The sequence below is a fragment of the Macaca mulatta genome, chromosome 10 (assembly GCF_049350105.2).
Source record: "Macaca mulatta isolate MMU2019108-1 chromosome 10, T2T-MMU8v2.0, whole genome shotgun sequence".
Lineage (NCBI taxonomy): Eukaryota > Metazoa > Chordata > Mammalia > Primates > Cercopithecidae > Macaca > Macaca mulatta.
In genome coordinates, this window is record NC_133415.1 from 29,011,734 (window position 1) to 29,032,054 (window position 20,321).

The 20,321-nt window shown below is 41.0% G+C and overlaps 1 protein-coding gene and 1 long non-coding RNA gene across 41 annotated transcripts in view; one reads left to right on the forward strand and one right to left on the reverse strand.

Annotated features, from left to right (window-relative positions):
* Positions 1 to 20,321, reverse strand: part of SPECC1L (sperm antigen with calponin homology and coiled-coil domains 1 like) — a 147,910-nt gene that overhangs the window by 94,491 nt on the left and 33,098 nt on the right. For 17 of the 40 annotated variants that reach the window (XR_013398622.1, XR_013398623.1, XR_013398620.1 and 14 more), the window contains 3 exon segments: positions 15,948 to 16,137; positions 7,450 to 7,603; positions 633 to 2,263 (listed from right to left, as the gene is read on the reverse strand). Coding sequence is in view for 36 of the 40 variants with exons in the window: in XM_077948532.1 (XP_077804658.1) it covers positions 633 to 2,263; positions 7,450 to 7,603; positions 15,948 to 16,100 (1,938 nt within the window). In the remaining 4 variants the exon portion in view is untranslated. 40 annotated transcript variants of the gene reach the window in all.
* LOC144331901 (uncharacterized) lies at positions 11,406 to 19,404 on the forward strand. The gene is made up of 3 exons (XR_013399499.1): positions 11,406 to 11,517; positions 16,564 to 17,056; positions 18,896 to 19,404. It is a non-coding gene; the product is annotated as an uncharacterized LOC144331901 (long non-coding RNA).

Here is a 20,321-nt window from a genome sequence, read left to right on the forward strand (position 1 = left end):
TAGGGGGAGGTAAAATTTCATGACCCACTCCATAGGCATACTCAGAACTAGGGACAAATTCTAGTTTTAGCTGTAATACCAGCCACATCCTCTAACAGGCAGGATAATAGAAACAAAATACAAGTGAGAGAAAGTGACATTATCTTAAGAATACTTTTCATGGCCGGGCGCGGTGGCTCACGCCTGTAATCCCAGCACTTTGCGAGGCCGAGGCGGGCGGATCACAAGGTCAGGAGATCGAGACCACGGTGAAACCCCGTTTCTACTAAAAAAATACAAAAAATTAGCCGGGCGCGGTGGCGGGCGCCTGTAGTCCCAGCTACTCAGGAGGCTGAGGCAGGAGAATGGCGTGAACCCGGGAGGCGGAGCTTGCAGTGAGCCGAGATTGCGCCACTGCACTCCAGCCTGGGCGACAGAGCAAGACTCTGTCTCAAAAAAAAAAAAAAAAAAAAAAAAGAATACTTTTCACTGTATTCCAATAAAAGGAAACCATTCTCAAGTTTTAAAAATATCAGCTTTATAAAAAAGCTAATAACACACCAAACCAAACCAGTGATCCTGGTTCTCAGTAAATACTGTGCATGGCAGCTGCCTAATGCTGTCCGGAACATTTTAATTTATTTAAACAATACCTTAGCAATGGCATCCTGTAATCGATTGGCATCATTTCGGGTATGAGCCAGATCTTCCTGCAAGCTACTAGCCAAAGTCTCTGCTTTTTCTTTGTCCAGCCTGACACTCTCCAGGAGGTCCTGAATATCAGATTTGTCTCCAGAGTTATGGATAGAATACAGCTCTGCTACTTTCTGCTTTTCATTCTCCAGCTGGGCCTTCAGGCGATTCATCTCTATCTGGTCACTGGCCACGGTGGCTTTGTACTCCTCTAACGTGGCTGCCAAGGCTGCTTTTCCTTTCTGCTCAGACTCAATAATTCGCTCCATATGGTGACTGCGTTCTTTGAGTGCTCCTATCATTTCTTGAGCTTCCTTGTTGTCCTGTTCTGCCATTTTCAAAGTATTGCTTAAATGCTGCTGGACACCAAGAAGCTGCTCCCGTTCAAAACGGGCATTCTCAGCGAGGTCCATGTAACGTTGCTCTAATTCCATATAGCGCCCACTTTTTACATCTTCATCTATGACATAAGAAATGTGATGCTCATCTAGAAGAGAGCGGAAGTATTCAATCTGTCGACTAAAGTGTTCCAACTTATCGCTCTGCTGACATAAAGACTCCATCAGAATAACCTTCTCTTCTCCAAGCCTTTCGTTTTCACTATTCAGTTCTTGGGTAATCTGCTGTAAATCAGCTAGCTCTTGCAGGGTTGCCTGGAGTTCCTCACTTGTACTGTGTTGGTTCTCTTCCATCTGGTGTATCCGTTCAGTCAGGCAAGCCACCGACACTTCACTGGCGTTCCCGCTGCTCCCCTTCCGGGAGCGCTCTATGCTGGGGATGCCTTCCGACTCAGAGGAGGATGGTGCATCCAGTGCATCATCACTCGATGTGAGGGGCTGGTAGACCTCACTGCACTCGCTGTCTAGATTGTCCATGGAGTTACTGTGCTGATGGTCCATTAGTGTATTTTCATCCTGACTCAAGAGATCCTCCACTGAGCCAGGGGCAGAGCCTTCCACTGAAGAAGTCAGAGTTCCTCCTCCATCGCTCTGGTTACCAGGGGTGATTTCTGGGCTCAGGGACTGATAGCCAAACAGTTTTTCAGAATTGTCTAACCTCTGCTCTAGGGAAAAGCCCAATGCATTCAACCTGTCCTTTAACATTCTGTTTTCATTTTTCAGCTGGTTGAGTTCTTCACGGATGGCAGTATTCTGTTCCTGCAACTGCAATAAAGTAGACTCCACATCAGTCGGCTGGTGAGCCATAATGGTTTCCTTCTCAGATTTTTCATCACCCTCAGAATGGTCCTCATTAATGCCCAGCTGGGCACGCATGTCTCGCAGTTCATTTCTCAAATGTAAAATTTCTACGTCTTTAGTTTTTGCCAGTGTGAGAAGATCCTTCACTTTGGCCTCCAAAGCAGCTCTGTCACTGATCTGATTGTCTGATTTAGACTTGCTCATACGAACGTCACATTCTGTAGCAGTTCGACTGCGGGAACGTTTGGCCAATGCCACGTCATTAGCTCCCTGACCTGCAGAAGGTAGTTTTTTGCTCTGGTTTAATCGGGTACGTTCACGTAATCTTTCTCTAGTAGAACTGGATTCTTTATTACCTGTAGAAGTGCTCCGCTTGGTTGAAGAAGCTGTGCCTATGAGTTTAATACAAAAAATGTAAGGCAAAAATGTTAGCAATAAAAGGCTACATAGAATATACAGTTCCTGCCCCAGGTGTAATGAGATGAAATCCAGGATTTACACAATGATTTAGATATACAATAATCTTGCCTTAGAGTATGTTACTTTAAAGTTCAATGTCTTCAAAACCAGAAGATCATTCATCTTTTAATTATCAAGGACAAATAAGTTATACACTTTATTTTATATTTTTTTAAAAGAGCAAATTTTAAGGAATGTGAATTACATCTCTATAAAGCTGATATTTAAATGATATATATTAACTTGAATCCAGAAGCAGGGTTTTAACCAGTTGGCCAGAGGCATAATATTCTAGGGCAAGACAGGCGAAGATGACTCCAGGATTAGCCAGTCGGTGGTAAACTAACTGTACACAGATAGTGAAGGGAGATCACAGGTGGGCAAGAAGGGAAAAGCAGTCTGTGGGCAAACCAAAAATCTAAGCTACCTACAAGAAACACAAAAATTTTACTCTGACCAAAGTAAATGTGAAAAAGTTTTCACATCATAAAATGCCGCATAAATAGTAACAACTATAACAACAGCTAACACATACCTAGCACTTGGTTATACAAATACATTAACACTTCACATACATTAACTTATATAAGTCTCATTAAACACTTGAGGTAGGTACTATTATCGCCTTGTTTTACAGATAAACTCAGACACAGACATTAAATAATTTGCCAACATCTCACAGGTAATAAATAGATGAGTCAAAATTCAAACCTAGGCAGTCTGGTTCCAGAATTTGTACCTTAACCAGTATGTTATACTGTCTCTCTAAATGTAAAAAACAACAAAGCACTAATGTTAAATAATGATGATGTGTCAATCAAATCTATGTGAATCACATGATTACTTAACGACTAAAATTTTAAACCTGTGAAAACTGACACAATCATTTATTTAATACGAAAAGAACAAGAAGTTTTCTTTTTTTGTTTTTTGAGATGGAGTCTCTGTCACCCAGGCTGCGGTGCAGTGGAGCGATTTCGGCTCACTGCAACCTCTGCCTCCCAGGTTCAAGCAATTCTCCTTCCTCGGCCTCCCAAGTAGCTGGGATTACAGGTGTGTGCCACCATGTCTGGTTAATTTTTTTGTATTTTTAGTAGAGACAGGGTTTTACCACGTTGGCCAGGCTGGTCTCAAACTCCTGACCTCAAATGATCTGCCCGCCTCGGCTTCCCAAAGTACTGGGATTACAGGCGTGAGCCACTGCACCTGGCCCAGGAATATGTTTAGATACCTGTAAATACTTAAGAAATAATGAATTTTTATGCTAAAAAATAAGATCCACATCTAATCAATAAGTATTTTTAAAGACCCTGTTGGTTCATTAGGTGGTGGGATCCAGGCTGTAGAGGTAACAGGGAGCAAATGATCTCCATGGATATAGGGAGATAGCCACTAACAGAATAGGTGTACAGGAGGGTGCAGAATTCAGGCTGGCCAGAAGATAGATAAGGAGAGGAAGCAGAAGTGAACATGGCACACAGAAAGAAAAAGTACAGTCACACAGTTAACAGAAGCTGCTGGGGAATGTTCATACAGAGTTCTGAAAGACAGGCAGAATTCAGTGAGTCACACTAAGTCAATAAATGATCCTGAATTGGAAAGAAATGTAAGGAAAAGTGCATTTTATGAAAATCTAGAGGATACTGATATGGTTTGGCTGTGTCCCCACCCAAATCTCATCTTGAACTGTAGTTCCCATAATCCCCATGTGTTTCAGGAGGGACCTGTTGGGAGGTAATTTAATCATGGGAGTGGTTACCCTCATGCTGTTTTCATGACAGTGAGTTCTCATGATATCTGATGGTAAAGGGCTTCCCCTTCGCTTGGCTCTCATTCTTCTCCTTCCTGCCACTATGTGGAGAAGTATGTGTTTGCTACCCCTTCCACCATAATTCTGTTTCCAGAGGCCTCGCCATCTCTGTGGACCTGTCAGTAAATTAAACCTCTTTTCTTTATAAATTACTCAGTCTGGGGCAGTTCTTTACAGCAAACTGAGAAGGGACTAATACAGATACTAAGTGGAATACTTAGGAAGAAAGCAGAGCAGCAGAGGAGGAATGTGGGCAAGTAGACCAATGAGGTAAGAGAGTCCTCCATTGAGGGGCGGCAGTAAGAACAGAGAAGAGGCAAGAAATCTGTGACAGATATCAAAGGCAAAAGTAACCAGACTGGGAGAAACAACTGCATATGGAGGCCAAAAATGGAAAAAGATGGCATAACACAGTTTTTTTTTTTTTTTTCTGAGGCTCTGTCACCCAGGCTAGAGTGCAGTTGTGCCATCACAGCTCACAGCAACTCTACCCCCCCGGGCTCAGTTGATCCTCCCACCTCAGCCTCCCGAGTAGCTATGACTACCGGTACACGCCACCATATCCAGCTAATTTTTGTATTTCTTTGTAGAGACGGGGTTTCACCATGTTGGACATGATGCCCAAGCTGGTCTTGAACTCCTAGGCTCAAGTGATCTGCCCACCTTGGCCTCCCAAAGTACTGGGATTACACATATGCACCATCGCACCAGGCTGGGGTAACTTTTTTCCCCAACATTAATTCCTTTCCCTAGTTCTGTAAGTGGTACTTCATCCTTATCTAAATCAAAAATCCTTACAAAAAAGAACATTTGTTCAAGTTTGAAAGATAAAAGAAGAAAAACTCCTCTACGGATTACTGTAATGAGTAGACAGAATAATCTGAGGTAAAGACAAGTGAATTGACACACTGAAATCAAACAGTCTTAGGAAACTGTCACTGGTGGAGGTAAAGGTAGAGCAGATGAACTGCAGAATAAGGATGTTGTTATAGGCTGAACTGTGCTCCCCACACACAAAAAATTAATATGTTGAAGCCCTAACCCCAAAACCACAAATGTGACTGCACCTGGAGACAGGATAATTAAGTTAAAGAGGTAATTAAGGTAAGATGAAGTCATTAGGGTGGGCCCTAATCCATACGACTGGTGTTCTTGTAAGAGGAGGACATGAGGACACACACAGAGGGACGAACCAGTGAAGACACAGAGAAAGAAGCCATCTGCAAGCCAAAAAAGAGATCTCAGGAGAAAGCAAATCTGCTAACACCCTCATCTCAGACTTCTAGCCTACAGATTTGAGAAAATAAATTTCTGTGGCTTAAGCCATCCAGTCTGTGGTATTTTGTTATGACATCCCCAGCAAAATAAAATAAACATACAAAGCCATACTGGGGCAGCTAATTCGGAGAGGTGATAACTGAATCCTGAGGTCAGGTAACATCAGTCAGCAAGAAACTAAGTATACAAACACATGGAATCTCTCCCAGTACAATTCTAAAGGCAGGAAACCAGAAGACATATAAATGGCAAGAGTATTTTCCTTCCTACCACATCAGCTACAATGTTAAATGTGATGATGACCCCAGGCTTGGGAGTAAAAGACCTCGCCCCACCATCAGCCTTGTGGCCTTGTCAAAACAGATCCCCAATAAATATTTACTAAGCAAATAAATGCATGGCCTTTGCCAAGACACTTAAGCTTTCTCATCTCTAAAATGAGGATACTAGTTCTCTCATAGGGCTACAGTAAGGATAAAATGAAATCATGCCTGTAAATCACAAAGTAAGGACTTCAATATTCCTTCTTGTTAATCACAACTATTATCATTAACAGGGGGGCCCAATCTGAAATGGAAGGAAGAATCTGCATAAAGTCAAAGCAAAAATGAAGACAGTAGGTAATCCTGGGCTAGGAAAGTCTAATACGCACAAGAGGGGCTAAGAGCCTAAATTACGATGACAGAAAAGGATCTGATGTAATTTTTACAATTTGCCTTCATAAGCTTTATTACAAATACTTGATCTTATGTTTACTAGAAGTTTTAAAGTTCTTTTTCTATAAATGTAAGAAGTAAAATATGAGAGCATTACTCCTTGGACTGTAGGATAAATTAATTTATCAACTCCATCAAATCTAGAAACAAATACCTGTTACTGAATGAAGAAAGATGGCAGAATTAGAATGAATGGATCTAGGCACTAATCATCAGAGGCTTCTAACATCATTTAAAGAGGGACAATCAGAAACTATGTGTTTCCTGATCGATGGACACACCACCACCTATGAAGGAGTCTTGTATTTTGGTTGTTTTGTTTTCAAAATGGGGTGATGGGGACCTGAATCTGTCCCATAAGGCTCCAATGCCATTTACAATAAATACAGACAATAAAGGGTGATGGGCAAAAACATCATGGGGATATTGTGATATAAAAATCTAGATACTCAGAAACTCTATAGGTCATATGACCAGCTTTCACAAAAATTAAACTGTAAAAATCAGGATAAACCCATAGATTTTAAAAAAGAAGATTTAAGAGACACATCAGCCAATTATATATGGACCTACATGAGTCCTGATCCAAACATAGACAGTAAATAAAACAAAAATACTTATAAGACTGTTGGAAATGTAAATACTCATCGAATATTCAAGTTATGATTTAAGGAATGATTATCAGTTATTTTAAGGACTGATAATGGTATTATGATTATATTTTTGAAAGAATCCTTCTCCTTGGCCAGGCACGGTGGCTCACGCCTGTAATCCCAACATTTTGGGAGGCTGAGGCAGGCAGATCACGAGGTCAGGAGTTCGAGACCAGCCTGACCAACATGATGAAACCCCATTTTTACTAAAAATATAAAAATTAGCCAGGCTTGGTGGCACATGCCTGTAATCCCAGCTACTCAGGAGACAGAGGTAGGAGAATCGCTTGAACCTGGGAGGCGGAGGTTGCAGTGAGCTGAGATCGCACCATTGCACTCCAGCCTGCATGAACAAGACAGACTCCGTCTCAAAAAAGAATCCTTCTCTTTCCAAGATAATAAAATATTTATGGACAAAATGATATGATGTCTGGAATCTGCTTCAAAATAACAAGAGGGGAAGGTGGGTATCAAGGAGTTACAACTGGCTTTGAGTTGATAATGGTGATGGGTATGATGAGTATATTGGGCTGAAATATCAATCCACCTACTTTTGTATGTCTAAAACTTCCTATAATCAGATGGAACACTGTAAACACCAATGCATCCTGCCTATTCAAACAAAAAAGCAGCTGAAGTCTCAGACTGAGTGTCACCCATACCTGTGCTAATCTTGGATTTGCTCTCCACGGTGGTCATGGCAGGGGCAGATGCTGAAGGTGCTGCAGATGGGCAGGTGCTTTTCTTTCCTTTAACACCATTAGTCACCGTTACCCCTCCGGCCATTCCAGCTAAAAGGTCATCACTGCTCTTGGTCTAGAAGCAACAGAAAATAAAAACAAATTTACTAGATCAAGCAAGATTAGATATTTTGAGACTCAACAAAGCTCATGACTTTTATACTGAGTTCAAGAGCCCTATTACCAAAACTTTCTAACAGGTAATAAGCAGCACACCATACTGTGTTACAGAAACAGAACTTCTTTAGAGGTTTATAAAGAATCACGTGCTTCTTTTTAAAATAATAAAATCATACATGTAATCAAAGACTTTATGGAAGCCTGCTATGTGTCCACACATGCCAGATTCAGATGATGGGGGATAGCACATGATATCTTGGGGAAGTCCTGTAATGCCACAGGAAGTGTCATCTTGCAATTTCTAGAAAGAAATATCATTGAGAGTCAAATAATCTTCATTGCTCTAAGGTGATTCCATGATGAGACCAGTATCTAAAAGAATTTATTCTGAAATTTACTTTTTTTACTTTGTAATTCTGTAGTACTCAAATTTTAGTCAAAATTGAAAGGAAGTATTTTCTAAAACATGCATAATATATTAATTAAAAAACTAGAGACTTTACAGCTTGAGCAAGGGTTCTGCTGTCTAAACGATCATTATTACTTAAGAAAGACCATTTGCAATATTTATATTTTATAAAGGCAATTTTAAAAATATAAGCCTTAAAAAGAAAACACTATAGATAATAAATTGGCTATAAATTTGTTATTCTAAAAAGTAGTGAAGAAACATTTTTACTTCTCCTAGAAATGAAGGGAACACAGAGGAGTTAAAGATATGTGGGGGAAAAAAAGAGAAAAACTACTTTTTAACAAAAGAACCCTTGGCCGGGCGCGGTGGCTCAAGCCTGTAATCCCAGCACTTTGGGAGGCCGAGGCGGGTGGATCACAAGGTCAGGAGATCGAGACCATCCTGGCTAACCCGGTGAAACCCCGTCTCTACTAAAAAATACAAAAAAACTAGCCAGGCGAGGTGGCGGGTGCCTGTAGTCCCAGCTACTCGGGAGGCTGAGGCAGGAGAATGGTGTGAACCCGGGAGGCGGAGCTTGCAGTCAGTGGAGATTGCGCCACTGCACTCCAGCCTGGGCGACAGAGAGAGACTCTGTCTCAAAAAAAAAAGAACCCAAAAGTTTTCTCTCTTTGGCATGAGTTAGCCAACTGACTTACACTATCTTCAATCTGGAACCGTGCTCTCTCTCAGATAATCATGCTGAATTCATTTCTACAAGTTAAGATAGTTCTTAAGTAACTAATCTCTAAAGTCTCTTCCAGTTCTAAATGTCAGTGACTCCATATGGAGGATATTTCTGCTATTCAATTATGAAAGTTCTAATACAGTACCATTAGGTTAAAAAGAGGCAGAAAAGGCGGGGCACAGTGGCTCATGCCTGTAATCTTAGCATTTTGGGAGGCTGAGGTGAATTACTTGAGCCCAGGAGTTCAACACCAGCCTGGGCAACATAGGGAGACTCCGTCTCTACAAAAAAATTTAAAAACTAATTACCTGGGCAAAGTGGCACATGCCTGTAGTCCCAGCTACTGGGAATGTTGAAGTGAGAGGAACGCTTGAGCCCAGGAGATCAAAGCTGCACTGAGCTGTGATCACACCACTGTACTCCAGCCTAGGCAACAGAGTGAGATCCTTTCCCCACCAACCCCCCAAAAAAGAGACAGAAAAAGGGATAAATATTTTCAATGAATTAAACAGAATTCAACTCTGGTAGTTTAGGGCTGTTACATTATGAAATCTAGAATATATAAAAAGAGCGGGAGACACTGCATTAATTTCAAGGACTGTTCATATTCTTTTTCTTTTTTTTTTCTGAGACAAAGTCTCACTCTGTCACCGAGGCTGGAGTGCACTGGCACGATCTCGGCTCACTGCAATCTCCACCTCCCGGGTACAAGCAATTCTCTCACCTCAGCCTCCTGAGTAGCTAGGACTACAGGCATGCGCCACCATGCCCAGCTAATTTTTGTATCCTTAGTAGAGATGGGATGTTGCCACATTGGCCAGGCTGGTCTCAAACTCCTGGCCTCAAGTGATCCACCCACCTTGGCCTCCCAAACTGCTGGGATTACAAGTGTGAGCTACCACGCCTAGCCTATTCATATTCTTTAAGACTTGTTTCTGTTCACAAAAACTGGCCATCAACTATGATGCCGAATAGTCACACAATGAAAGTCATACCACTTTCCAGCCAATTTGTCCCTCCTCTGTTAGCCAGTAAATAAACTTGACACATTCTTGTATTTTCAATCTTCTTCTATATCCTGCTAATAAAAGTAAAATTATCTTTGAACTAATTTTTCTTCCTCCATAAATTAAATATTCTTCCATTTGATAATAATTACATTGAAAACCACCCCACATTGTCATGTCTAAGTGGATGACTCATCACACTTCTCTGGTTACAATTTGCCTTTGGGTAATGACAAAATTAAATATACATAAGGGCACCAAATCACAAACTTTGCACTTGTAATAATTAAGACAGTACAGCACTGGAACAAGAATAAACTAGTGAAACAGAGTCCATAAAGAAACTGCATATTTATACACACTTGATTTATAAGCAAAGCAGCAGTGCAGAAAACAAGAATTTTCCAGAAAATGGTGCTAGGTCAAGTGTATACACAATGGGGGCAAAAATAAATGCTGAGACCTACTTCACACCATATCAAACATAAAGTCCAAGGTTTTCTATGATTTTAAATCTAAAATTGTAAAACAAAGACTTGATCATGACTACATACAAATTAAAATCTTAAAAATAAAAAACCCTCTTAATTAAAAAATGCTAAAATGTTTTGTACAACCAAAAAAATCATAAATATAATTTTAAAACATAAAAAAATGGGAAAGTATATTTGCAATATCTCACAAATAAATGGTTAAGGTCCCTAATACATACAGAATGCTTTAAAATTGAGGGGAAAAAGACCAAAAAAAGACAGAAAAATTAGAAAAATGAATGAATCACACAATCAATTTACACACACACAGAGAGAGAGAGAAAATGATGATCAACCTAACTCATAATGAGAGAAATGCAAATTAAGCAGCACTTGTCACTTAATAGATTGGTAAACACGCTCTTTTGGGAAGAATATGGAGAAACAGGCACTCTCCTTAGTAGCTGATGGGATGCACCTTGACAGTCTTATGAAAGGAATCATGCAATATCTAACAAAGCTACACATGTATTTACCTTCTGCCTAGCAACTTCACTTCTAAGAATTTAACCTGAAGATACACCTCCAATAATACAAAAATACATATGCACATGGCTAATTATTCACTGCAGCATTGTTTTTTATTGCAAAATACTGGTACGCCTTAAAGGCCTATATACACAGGAAAGCATACGCAGTACACTTCAGTGAATGCAATGAGGTATTAAACAGCAATAAAAAGAAAGACTGCTACAAATTGGTATGGAGAGAAATTTCTAGAGTACACTAAGTGAAAAGATTAACAGAGTTCAAAAGAATATATTTTGCCACCTTTTGTGTAAAAAAGGAAGTAAAAAATGTGTATTTGCTCATTTATGCAAAAAGAAACATGAGAAGAATAAACAAAAACTAAATTGCCTGTTAACCTCTGGGGTGGGTGGGAACCACGTAAGAGGGAATGGGTAAGGGGAGGGACACTTTTCTGAATATATCTTCTCATATAGTTCTAACTCATGGAGCCATGTTAGTGTTTCATATGCTTAAAATAAACAAATAAATAAAATTTAAATAAAGATAGGAAAAGCCTAAAATGGAATAGGATAGGAACAAACAGATTAAATATTTCAAATGAACAACATAACCCAAGTATTTTTTCAACACAGTAGTATTTTCACCATAAATCCTCAAACTCTCAAGCCAAAGACAAAAGTATGCAAATATTGAACTTCAGGCCAGTCACAGTAGCTCACACCTGTAATCCCAGCACTCTGGGAGGCTGAGGTGGGCGGATCATGAGGTCAGGAGTTCAAGACCAGCCTGGCCAACATGGTGAATCCCCGTCTCTACTAAAAATACAAAAATTAGCTGGGCATGGCAACACGTGCCTGTAATCCCAGTTACTCAGGTGAGGCAGGAGAATCGCTTGAACCTGGGAGGCAGAGGTTGCAGTGAGCTAAGATCTCACCACTGCATTCCAGTCTGGCGACACAGCTAGACTCCGTCTCAAAAAAAAAAAAAAAAAAAAAAATTGAACTTCAGTTGATAAATTTGTTTTTCACAGTTGTACAGATAATTCTAAAACTGTTTTCTGTACATTCTAGGGTAGAGAAAACAAGTAAATATAGGTTGTAAAAGCCAGGTGTTTCAGTGTTGGATAAATGGATTACAATTATAGGATGTGGAAAGGCTGTTATGAACCCTTTAAGTCGATGGAATTGGAAATATGAGGGTGAACTCACACATTTCAATAGATACAGATATGGAAATTGACATAGGGGTGTGTGTGTGTGTGTGTGTGTGTGTGTGTGTGTGTGTCCCAAAAGCAATTAACACATCTAACCTCCAGGTCTTAGTTTCTAAGTACTATCCTCCGCTAAAAGGAACAAGGCCTCCTTGAAGAAATGGCTGATTCTAGGGTTGGGACTGAAAAGGTACAAAAGTTATTGTGCCAGAAATGAAGGAAGTGCTCAAAGAGTAACAGGTACACGTCAAAAGGACACAGGAACCAGCCTGACAGGGCTCCCAGTGGACAAATCAGGGATAATCTAGGCATAAAACTAAATGATCCTAATAATTTATACCCCACTGAGTAAGAATCTATGAATTCACAATAAAATAAATGAATATATAAAACAAGGGAAAGTAAAAATTCTTCCTTGTAGCAGAATGCCAACTAATACATGTAGAAGGAATGACAGAATTAGAAAACGTACCATGTGGCAAAAATCTCAGTACTAACTGACTTGGGAAAGAACTATCCAAAAAAAATGCTAAAACCAGGGTGAAAAGTGATTTTCTTCTATCTATAATATTAAAGCTGAACATAGATATACCCTATGGTCCAGTAATTTCACTCCTCGTTCTAGAACCAACACAAATGGGTGCACATGTGTATTAATACACACGTATAAAAATGTTCATAACAATTATACTCATATCCACAAAGAAGAAACTCCAAAAGTCTGCCAATAGTAGTAAAAGTCTGTCAATAGTAGAAGAGATGAACAAACTGTGGTATATTCATCCCATGGATTACTATCCAGCAATGAAAAGGAAGTGACCGCTGCTAGATACAACAGGACAGACAAGAAACCAGACACACTAAGAACATAGTGTATGACTACGTTCCTGTAAAGATCAAAAACTGGCAAAATTCATCTCTGGTGCTAAAAGTTAGAATGGTAGTTACCTTGCAGGGGGACAGGAAGGGCAATGATTAAGCAGAGGCATGGTGGAAGTTTCTGAGGGGCACGTATGTTTTGTTTCTTGAACTAGGTGGTGACTGCAGGGTATGTTTCATTTTATGATGATTCACTAAGCTCAACACCTATGCTCTGTGGCCTTTGCTGTATGTATGCTTTACTTCAACAAAAAAAGTAACAATAAAACAAAACGCAACTCTGCATTTTCCAACTTACCTTTTACCCTAAGCTACTAGCAGGCTCTCTGCTATTTTTCCCTATTTCAATTTCTGCTACAAAATTCTGTAAAGGCATGTGCATTCCCACACATAAACATCCCCCATCGGCAAGTCTAAAAACATGAAATTGATGGAGGAATAAATGTTCAGTCTACTCTATAACTGATGCAAAATGCAAATAATTTGGTACAAACATTCCAGACACAAATACTGAAATACTACAACCAGGTACATATACTTCTCAAGGTCAAGCCGGAGTTTCACAGTCTGCATCTTTCTCTCAAATTTGAAGATTTGTTATCAAATTTTACCTTTCAAGTTTCAGAGGTGGATTGTTCATAATGTTAAACGTCTACACTGTATGACCACAAATAATCATGGAGAGTTATCAATTATAGATTCTAATTGAAGCTTATTAATTCATATCTGTAATTTTTAGAAAAAATTATCATCAGTATAATGGAAAAGTATATTACTTCAAAAGAACTAATCATGAACACCTGAATAGTAAGTGAACCCTGCAAAGTGCAGGCATGCAGGAAACCCTCTCTACATGGAAAACAATCCTCTCCACTGACTGTGACAAAGAAGAATTAAGCATACAAAGGCTGCAAGCCCAATGACACAGCTCCTGACAAAAGTGGGAATAATGTCCCCAAAACTCACTGTGAGCAGCAGTAGTGTTTTGTACTTACAAAAGCTCCAACCAGCAGTGAAGTGTTCTGGATCAAAAGTATCCTTCCCCTTAACCCTCAACTACATCTAGCCTCAAACAATACTTGAAATGAGAGAGGTGAAGAAATGCATATCCTGTCACTACAAGAAGAGAGTCATGAGAATATCATGCTGTGACAGACACACAGGTGTGGGTGTCCATAAATGAATGGGTGTGTGCACATGCTGTCTCAATAATTAAGCCAAACACTTCATTCATCTGGTTAATCATCAATGCTCCATGACAGTTAAAGGAATCCAAATTGTAGGAAGTATCTAGGTGCCAGAGAAGCACAGTAAAATTTAAAGTTAGAAAAATAAAATAACACTTTTAGTCTGTGGGGTCTCAAAGCCCTTCAATGTTTTCTATTGTTTCTTTTCACGATTTTCCTCTTCCTTCTGTTTTTACTTTAATCTCCATTTAACGACTTTTTCCTTCCCCTCTCTTAAGTGAAGGCAATTGCTCCACTCCAGGAAAAGTGTTGCCAAATACCTTTACCTCTGCCCTGACCTTCCTGCTACACACACACACACACACACACACACACACACACACACACACACACACCCTACTTAAACAAACTTGTCAACGCAGCAGAGCCAAAGCTATGGACAGCTGGCATGTGCTGGCAAGAGTAAGTGTACAGTTTTGCTTTACAGTGGAAAAGTACTCACTGTTCAAGACCTAACTCCCAGCAACTCCAGATCCAAGACTCAGAAGATGTAACATGCCTGCTCAGTGCACATTCCATAGTAAACCTCCAAAGACACTGCCAGCCACTGGCGAAGAGGCCACAGAAAGAAGGCAGCAGTGCACATCCAATGCCAACATTTCAACCTGTTCTTCCAGTCACATAAATAACAGGTCACCTAGTCACACAGGCACTCCACGTCAGAGAGCCCCAGCAACTGAATAACCAGTTAGGTCAGAAAATGTCACCTGTCTTACATCAAAGAGCAGCAGCATTGCCACCAACAAAATGATTCAGTGTGTTCACTGAGACAATGGAAGCTGGGCAAGGGTCTATTCCTGGTACCATCCTCCAGGTCACAGAATGATACCTAACAATTCATCAGGGCCATAGCAAGGAGAAAATCTGTGTGCATCTCCAAGCCAAAGGAATAAGCCTGGGTTCAGTTCCAACAACCTTAGAATAGAAAAACCAGCATTTCCTGTTAGATCTTTCAACACATATAAGGAAGTTCCTCATCACCTGTTCCTGGGTTCCTTCTTAAAATAATTAAGCCATGATCTATCAGGGCCCTGCCTGGAAAAAAGGATTTTGAACAGATCATGTTTCCAGTTGTGCTTGCGTATGCACACCCCTAGTCCAGCTACTAGAGAGGCTGAGGCAGGAGGATCCACTGAAACCAGGAGACCAGCCTGGGCAGCACATATCTCATCCCTTTTAAAAAAAAATGGTAATACTAATATCTCATCTCTTTTAAAAAAAAAGGGTAATAATAATCATCATCATCATTATCATCATCATCATCATGGACCAGCTGCCAGAAGAAAAACAGCAATTTGTGGCAGTGAAGGTGAGATAGACAGGCAGATAAAAACACCTGTCTAGGGGTCACAGGACTGTCAGACTTGGCTCACATGCCCTTTTCATAAAACTTTCCCAGGCTTGAAACAATTATTTATCTACCTGAAACTGTTCACAATGCTTTACTGCTCTCCCAGGGTATCTGACATTCTCCCTGGGTATTTTCATTAATCATGTTTGTGCCTTGCCTCTATCCTTTTCTCCACAAGCTCCCTGAAGGCAGAGTGTACCTCCAGCTCACACAATTACAGCATCCTGCACAAGGCAGGTGCTTAATTATTGTTTCATGAACAAGCCTATTGTCTGGTTTCATTCAAAAAGACAGACCAAAAACACCAATTATGTCCACCCCACTGTAAGCTCTCTTCAAAGGCCAAGTGTTCCCAGCACCAGAAGAGGGCACACCCATAAGAATGCTCATTTAATATATTAAACGTCATATTTAAATTCAGTCCTCCAAAAACCCATCATGTATTCAAACATCACCACATGAATACCTTTGACAATGATGCTGCTGTTCCAGGTTTTACAAGTTTGCCTCCCGTAGAAGCTGAAGAGCTGTTTTCAGGTTTAACTTTTTCTGCTGTTTGCGTTTTACTTATTCCAGACACTTTAGGCACTGAGCCAACACTCCTGCTTGCTTTCTTCATTCTGGGCTGCCTCTTCGTGATGCATTTACAAGCAAATCTGTGGGAAAAAATGGCATTACACTGAGAACGTAACTGGAAGAAAGCTCTTTAGAAATTTGTTTTCAAAGAATTTTACCATATGATAAAACTGTTTGAAGGCTAGATGTCACTACAGAAAAGTTGAAAAACTCTTTTTTTTTTTTTTGAGATGGAGTCTCGCTCTGTTACCCAGGCTGGAGTGCAGTGGTGTGATCTCAGCTCACTGCAATCTCCACCTCCCGGTTTCATGCCATTCTCCTGTCTCAGCCTCCCCAGTAGCTGGGACTACAGGTGCCCACCACCTCATCTGGCTAATTTTTTGTATATTTAGTAGAGACGGGGTTTCACCATGTTAGCCAGGATGGTCTCGCTCTCCTGACCTTGTGATCCGCCCGCCTTGGCCTCCCAAAGTGCTGGGATTACAGGTGTGAGCCACCATGCCCAGCTGAAAAATTCTTAGATATACAAATCAGAACATACCTTATTTAAGGCTTTATTCTTGAATATTACTATTTTGAAGTTATTTTGTACATTCTAGCTCATTTAGTAAAAAGAATGTCCTAGATCTCTAACAGAAATGACTAAATATAACACAGTGTAGATTATCTTCAGCATTTAATAAAGCAATAATCATCCTGGCATTTCAGAATTAGCCATTTGCAGGTATCTAAAAGTGATCATACTTTCCAAATTATCCAGCAAAGTCCTAATTTCAAATATTTGCTGTAATATCCCATATAAGTCAGCAGAATATCTCAGAAATCCCAAAATTCAGGATCTAAACCTACTTCCAACTATACCTCTCTCATCAAGAGGCAGCAGGGAAATTCTTTTTTTGAGACAGCCTTACTTCAGGCTGGAGTGCAGGTGGTGCAATCACAGGTCACTGCAGCCTCGACTTGCTGGACTCAGGTGCTTCTCCCACCTCAGCCTCTCAAGTAGCTGGGATTACAGGCATGCACCACCAAGCCTAGCTAATTTTTTGTAGAGATGGGGTTTTGCCATGTTACACAGGCTGGTCTCGAAGTCCTGGGCTCAAGCGATCCTCCTGCCTTGGCCTCCCAAAGTGTTGGGATTACAGGCATGAGGCAGTATGCCCAGCCAGAAATTCTTTCTCAAAACATCAGCCCCAATATTGGTTCAGAAAACAAAACCATTCTATATACTTGGAAGGAATATGGCAACAGTTTTCCTCCACCTAAGTGGTACATACTTGATTTCACAGCTAAGAGGACTTGAAATAACACTGGCAACACACAAAGCTGAAGCCAGATAAGCTCTTAAATATGCATTTGTTAACTGAACTAGAAAAAGCAGTCTCTGTAATAATGTTTAGAAAGATATCTTGGATCATTTTGGGTGAGTAATAAAATTATAAAAAATGACAGCCTATTCTGAATGTAAGGTTTATGTATGATGACTCTGATAAACCATATTGAGCATAAAAAGAAGTTGGTCTATTTTATGAGGATTTCTATACACTAATAAAAAGGAAATAACCTTTTGGCAAAGGCTCATTCCAATGACTTTACTGAATGTTCTACCTAGACTGTGCTTGAGCACTCTAGATTTATTTTGCCTTTACATAAAACAATCTGTATCAACTGGTTTGGTGGGAGGATAGTGAGACAGCGTGAAGGGGGCTGTGCTCTACCCTCAACACGGTAAGGCCTTGGAAAAAAGAATGCTGCCACTAACCTCAATCAAAATACAACAAACCCTCAGAGATGCTCCTGTAGCTTTTCCCCAACTTCCTAGTTATCCCTTACAGAAAATGATGCATATGGTAATGATCAAATTATCTATCTACTCTTAACCCTTTTGCTTTCTACTTTCCTAATCCAGTTGAGTAATCTGCCCAGGGTCCCTCTAGTTCAGCTCTCTCATCTATTTCCTACCCCATTCCAGGGGATACTGAAAATGACCAAGAGAGATTCAAGCAGCATCCGTTGACAGGTATAACATACAGTTATACTGATCCCTGCTAACCAGTAACATATGCTTTTCTCACCTACTAAAATGAAAGAATTAGATTGGATGCATTCACTAACTCAAGGTACTGTAGAAAAACCAAATCAAATTATTAAGAACCTTTCCTTCAACTTCTCACTATTTACTCAACTTCTCACTATTTATTTATTTATTTATTTATTTTAGACACAGTTTCGCTGTCACCCAGGGTGGTGTGCCGGGGTGCGATCTCAGCTCAGTGCAGCCTTTGCCTCCTAGGCTGATCCTCCCACCTCCCAAGCTAGCTGGGACTACAGGCATGTGCTACCACACCTGGCTACGTTTTTGTATTTTTAGTAAAGACAGGGTTTTACCAGGTTGCCCAGGTTGGTTTTGAACTCCTGAGTTCAGGTGATTTGCCCCACTCAGCCTCCCAAAATGCTGGGATTACAGGTGTGAGCCACTGCACCTAGACAACTTCTCACTTTTTAGCTTCTCTTCTGTAAGTCTTATGTCGTGTAAATGGCTCCCCAAACTTTTTTCTTCTCACTTTTCTACCAACTTCCATGCCTGCACTCCTTTCTACTGTACCACTCAGATGCTCAACCATTCTCAGCCTACCCTTCCAGCCTCTGTCAAATTAACATTTTCGACCAGGCATGCGTGGTAGCTCACACCTACAATCCCAGCACTTTGGGAGGCCAAGGTGGATGGATCACTTTAAGTCAGTAGACCAGCCTGGCTAACATGATGAAACCCCGTCTTTACTAAAAATACAAAAAATTAGCCAGGCGTGGTGGGGGGCGCCTGTAGTCTCAGCTACTCAGGAGGCTGAGAGAGGAGAATGGTATGAACCCGGGAGGTGGAGTTTGCAGTGAGCAGAGATCACGCCACTGCACTCCAGCCTGGGTGACAGAGCAAGACTCTGTCTCAAAAAATAAAAATAAAAATAAAATACAAAAATTAACTGGTGTGGTGGCGCACACCAGTAATTGCAGATGCTCAGGTAACTGAAGCATGAGAATCACTTGAACCCAGGAGGCTGAGGTTGCAGTGAGCGAAGATTGTGCCACTGCACTCCAGCCCAGGCAACAGAGTGAGACTCTGTCTCAAAAAAGAAAAAGAAAAGAACATTAACATTTTGTAGACCAGCACTGTCTAATAGAACTTCCTACTCAGGCATGGTAGGACACACCTATAGCCCCAGATAATTGTGAGGCTGAGGTGGAAGGACTGCTTGGGGCCCCAGAGTTCGAGGCTGCAGTGAGCTAGAATCACATCACTGCACTACAGCCTGGGTGACAGACTCTGTCTCTAAAAAAAAAAAAAAAAAAAGGCCAGGGCAGTGGCTTACACTTGTAATCCCAGCACTTTGGGAGGCTGAGGCGGGCGGATCACGAGGTCAAGGGATTAAGACCATCCTGGCCAACGTGGTGAAACCCCGTCTCTATTAAAAATACAAAAATTAGCTGGGAGTGGTGGCACACACCTGTAGTCCCAGCTATTTGGGAGGCTGAGGCAGGAGAATCGCTTGAACCTGGGAGGTGGAGGTTGCAGTGAGACAAAATTGTACCACTGCACTTCCAGCCTGGCAACAGAGTGAGACTCCATCTTTAAAAAAAAAAAAAAAAAGAAAAAGAAAAGGAAAAAGAGGAAGGGAAGGGGAGGGGAGGACAAGTGCAGTGGCTCACACCTTGTGAGGCAAAAGCAGGAGGATCACTTGGGGTTAGGAGTTCAAGACCAGCCTGGGCAATATAGTGAAATCCTTTCTACAAAATATCAAACAAACAAAAAAAATTAGCCAGGTGTAAGTGGTATGCACCTGTAGTCCTAGCTACTCAGGAGGCCAGGCAGGAGAATCCCTTGACCCCAGGCGTTAAAGGTTACAGTGAGCTATAATGTTGCCACTGCACTCCAGCCTGGGCAACAAGAGAAAGACTCTAACGCGGTGGCTCACACCTGTAATCCCAGCACTTTGGGAAGCCGAGGCGGGCGGATCACGAGGTCAGGAGATCGAGACCATCCTGGCTAACACGGTGAAACCCCGTCTCTGCTAAAAAATGCAAAAAATTAGCCGGGCGTGGCGGCGGGCACCTGTAGTCCCAGCTACTCGGGAGGCTGAGGCAGGAGAATGGCGTGAACCCGGGAGGTAGAGAGCTTGCAGTGAGCCGAGATCGCGCCACTGCACTCCAGCCTGGGCGACTGAGCGAGACTCCGTCTCAAAAAAAAAAAAAGAAGAAGAAAAAAAAACTT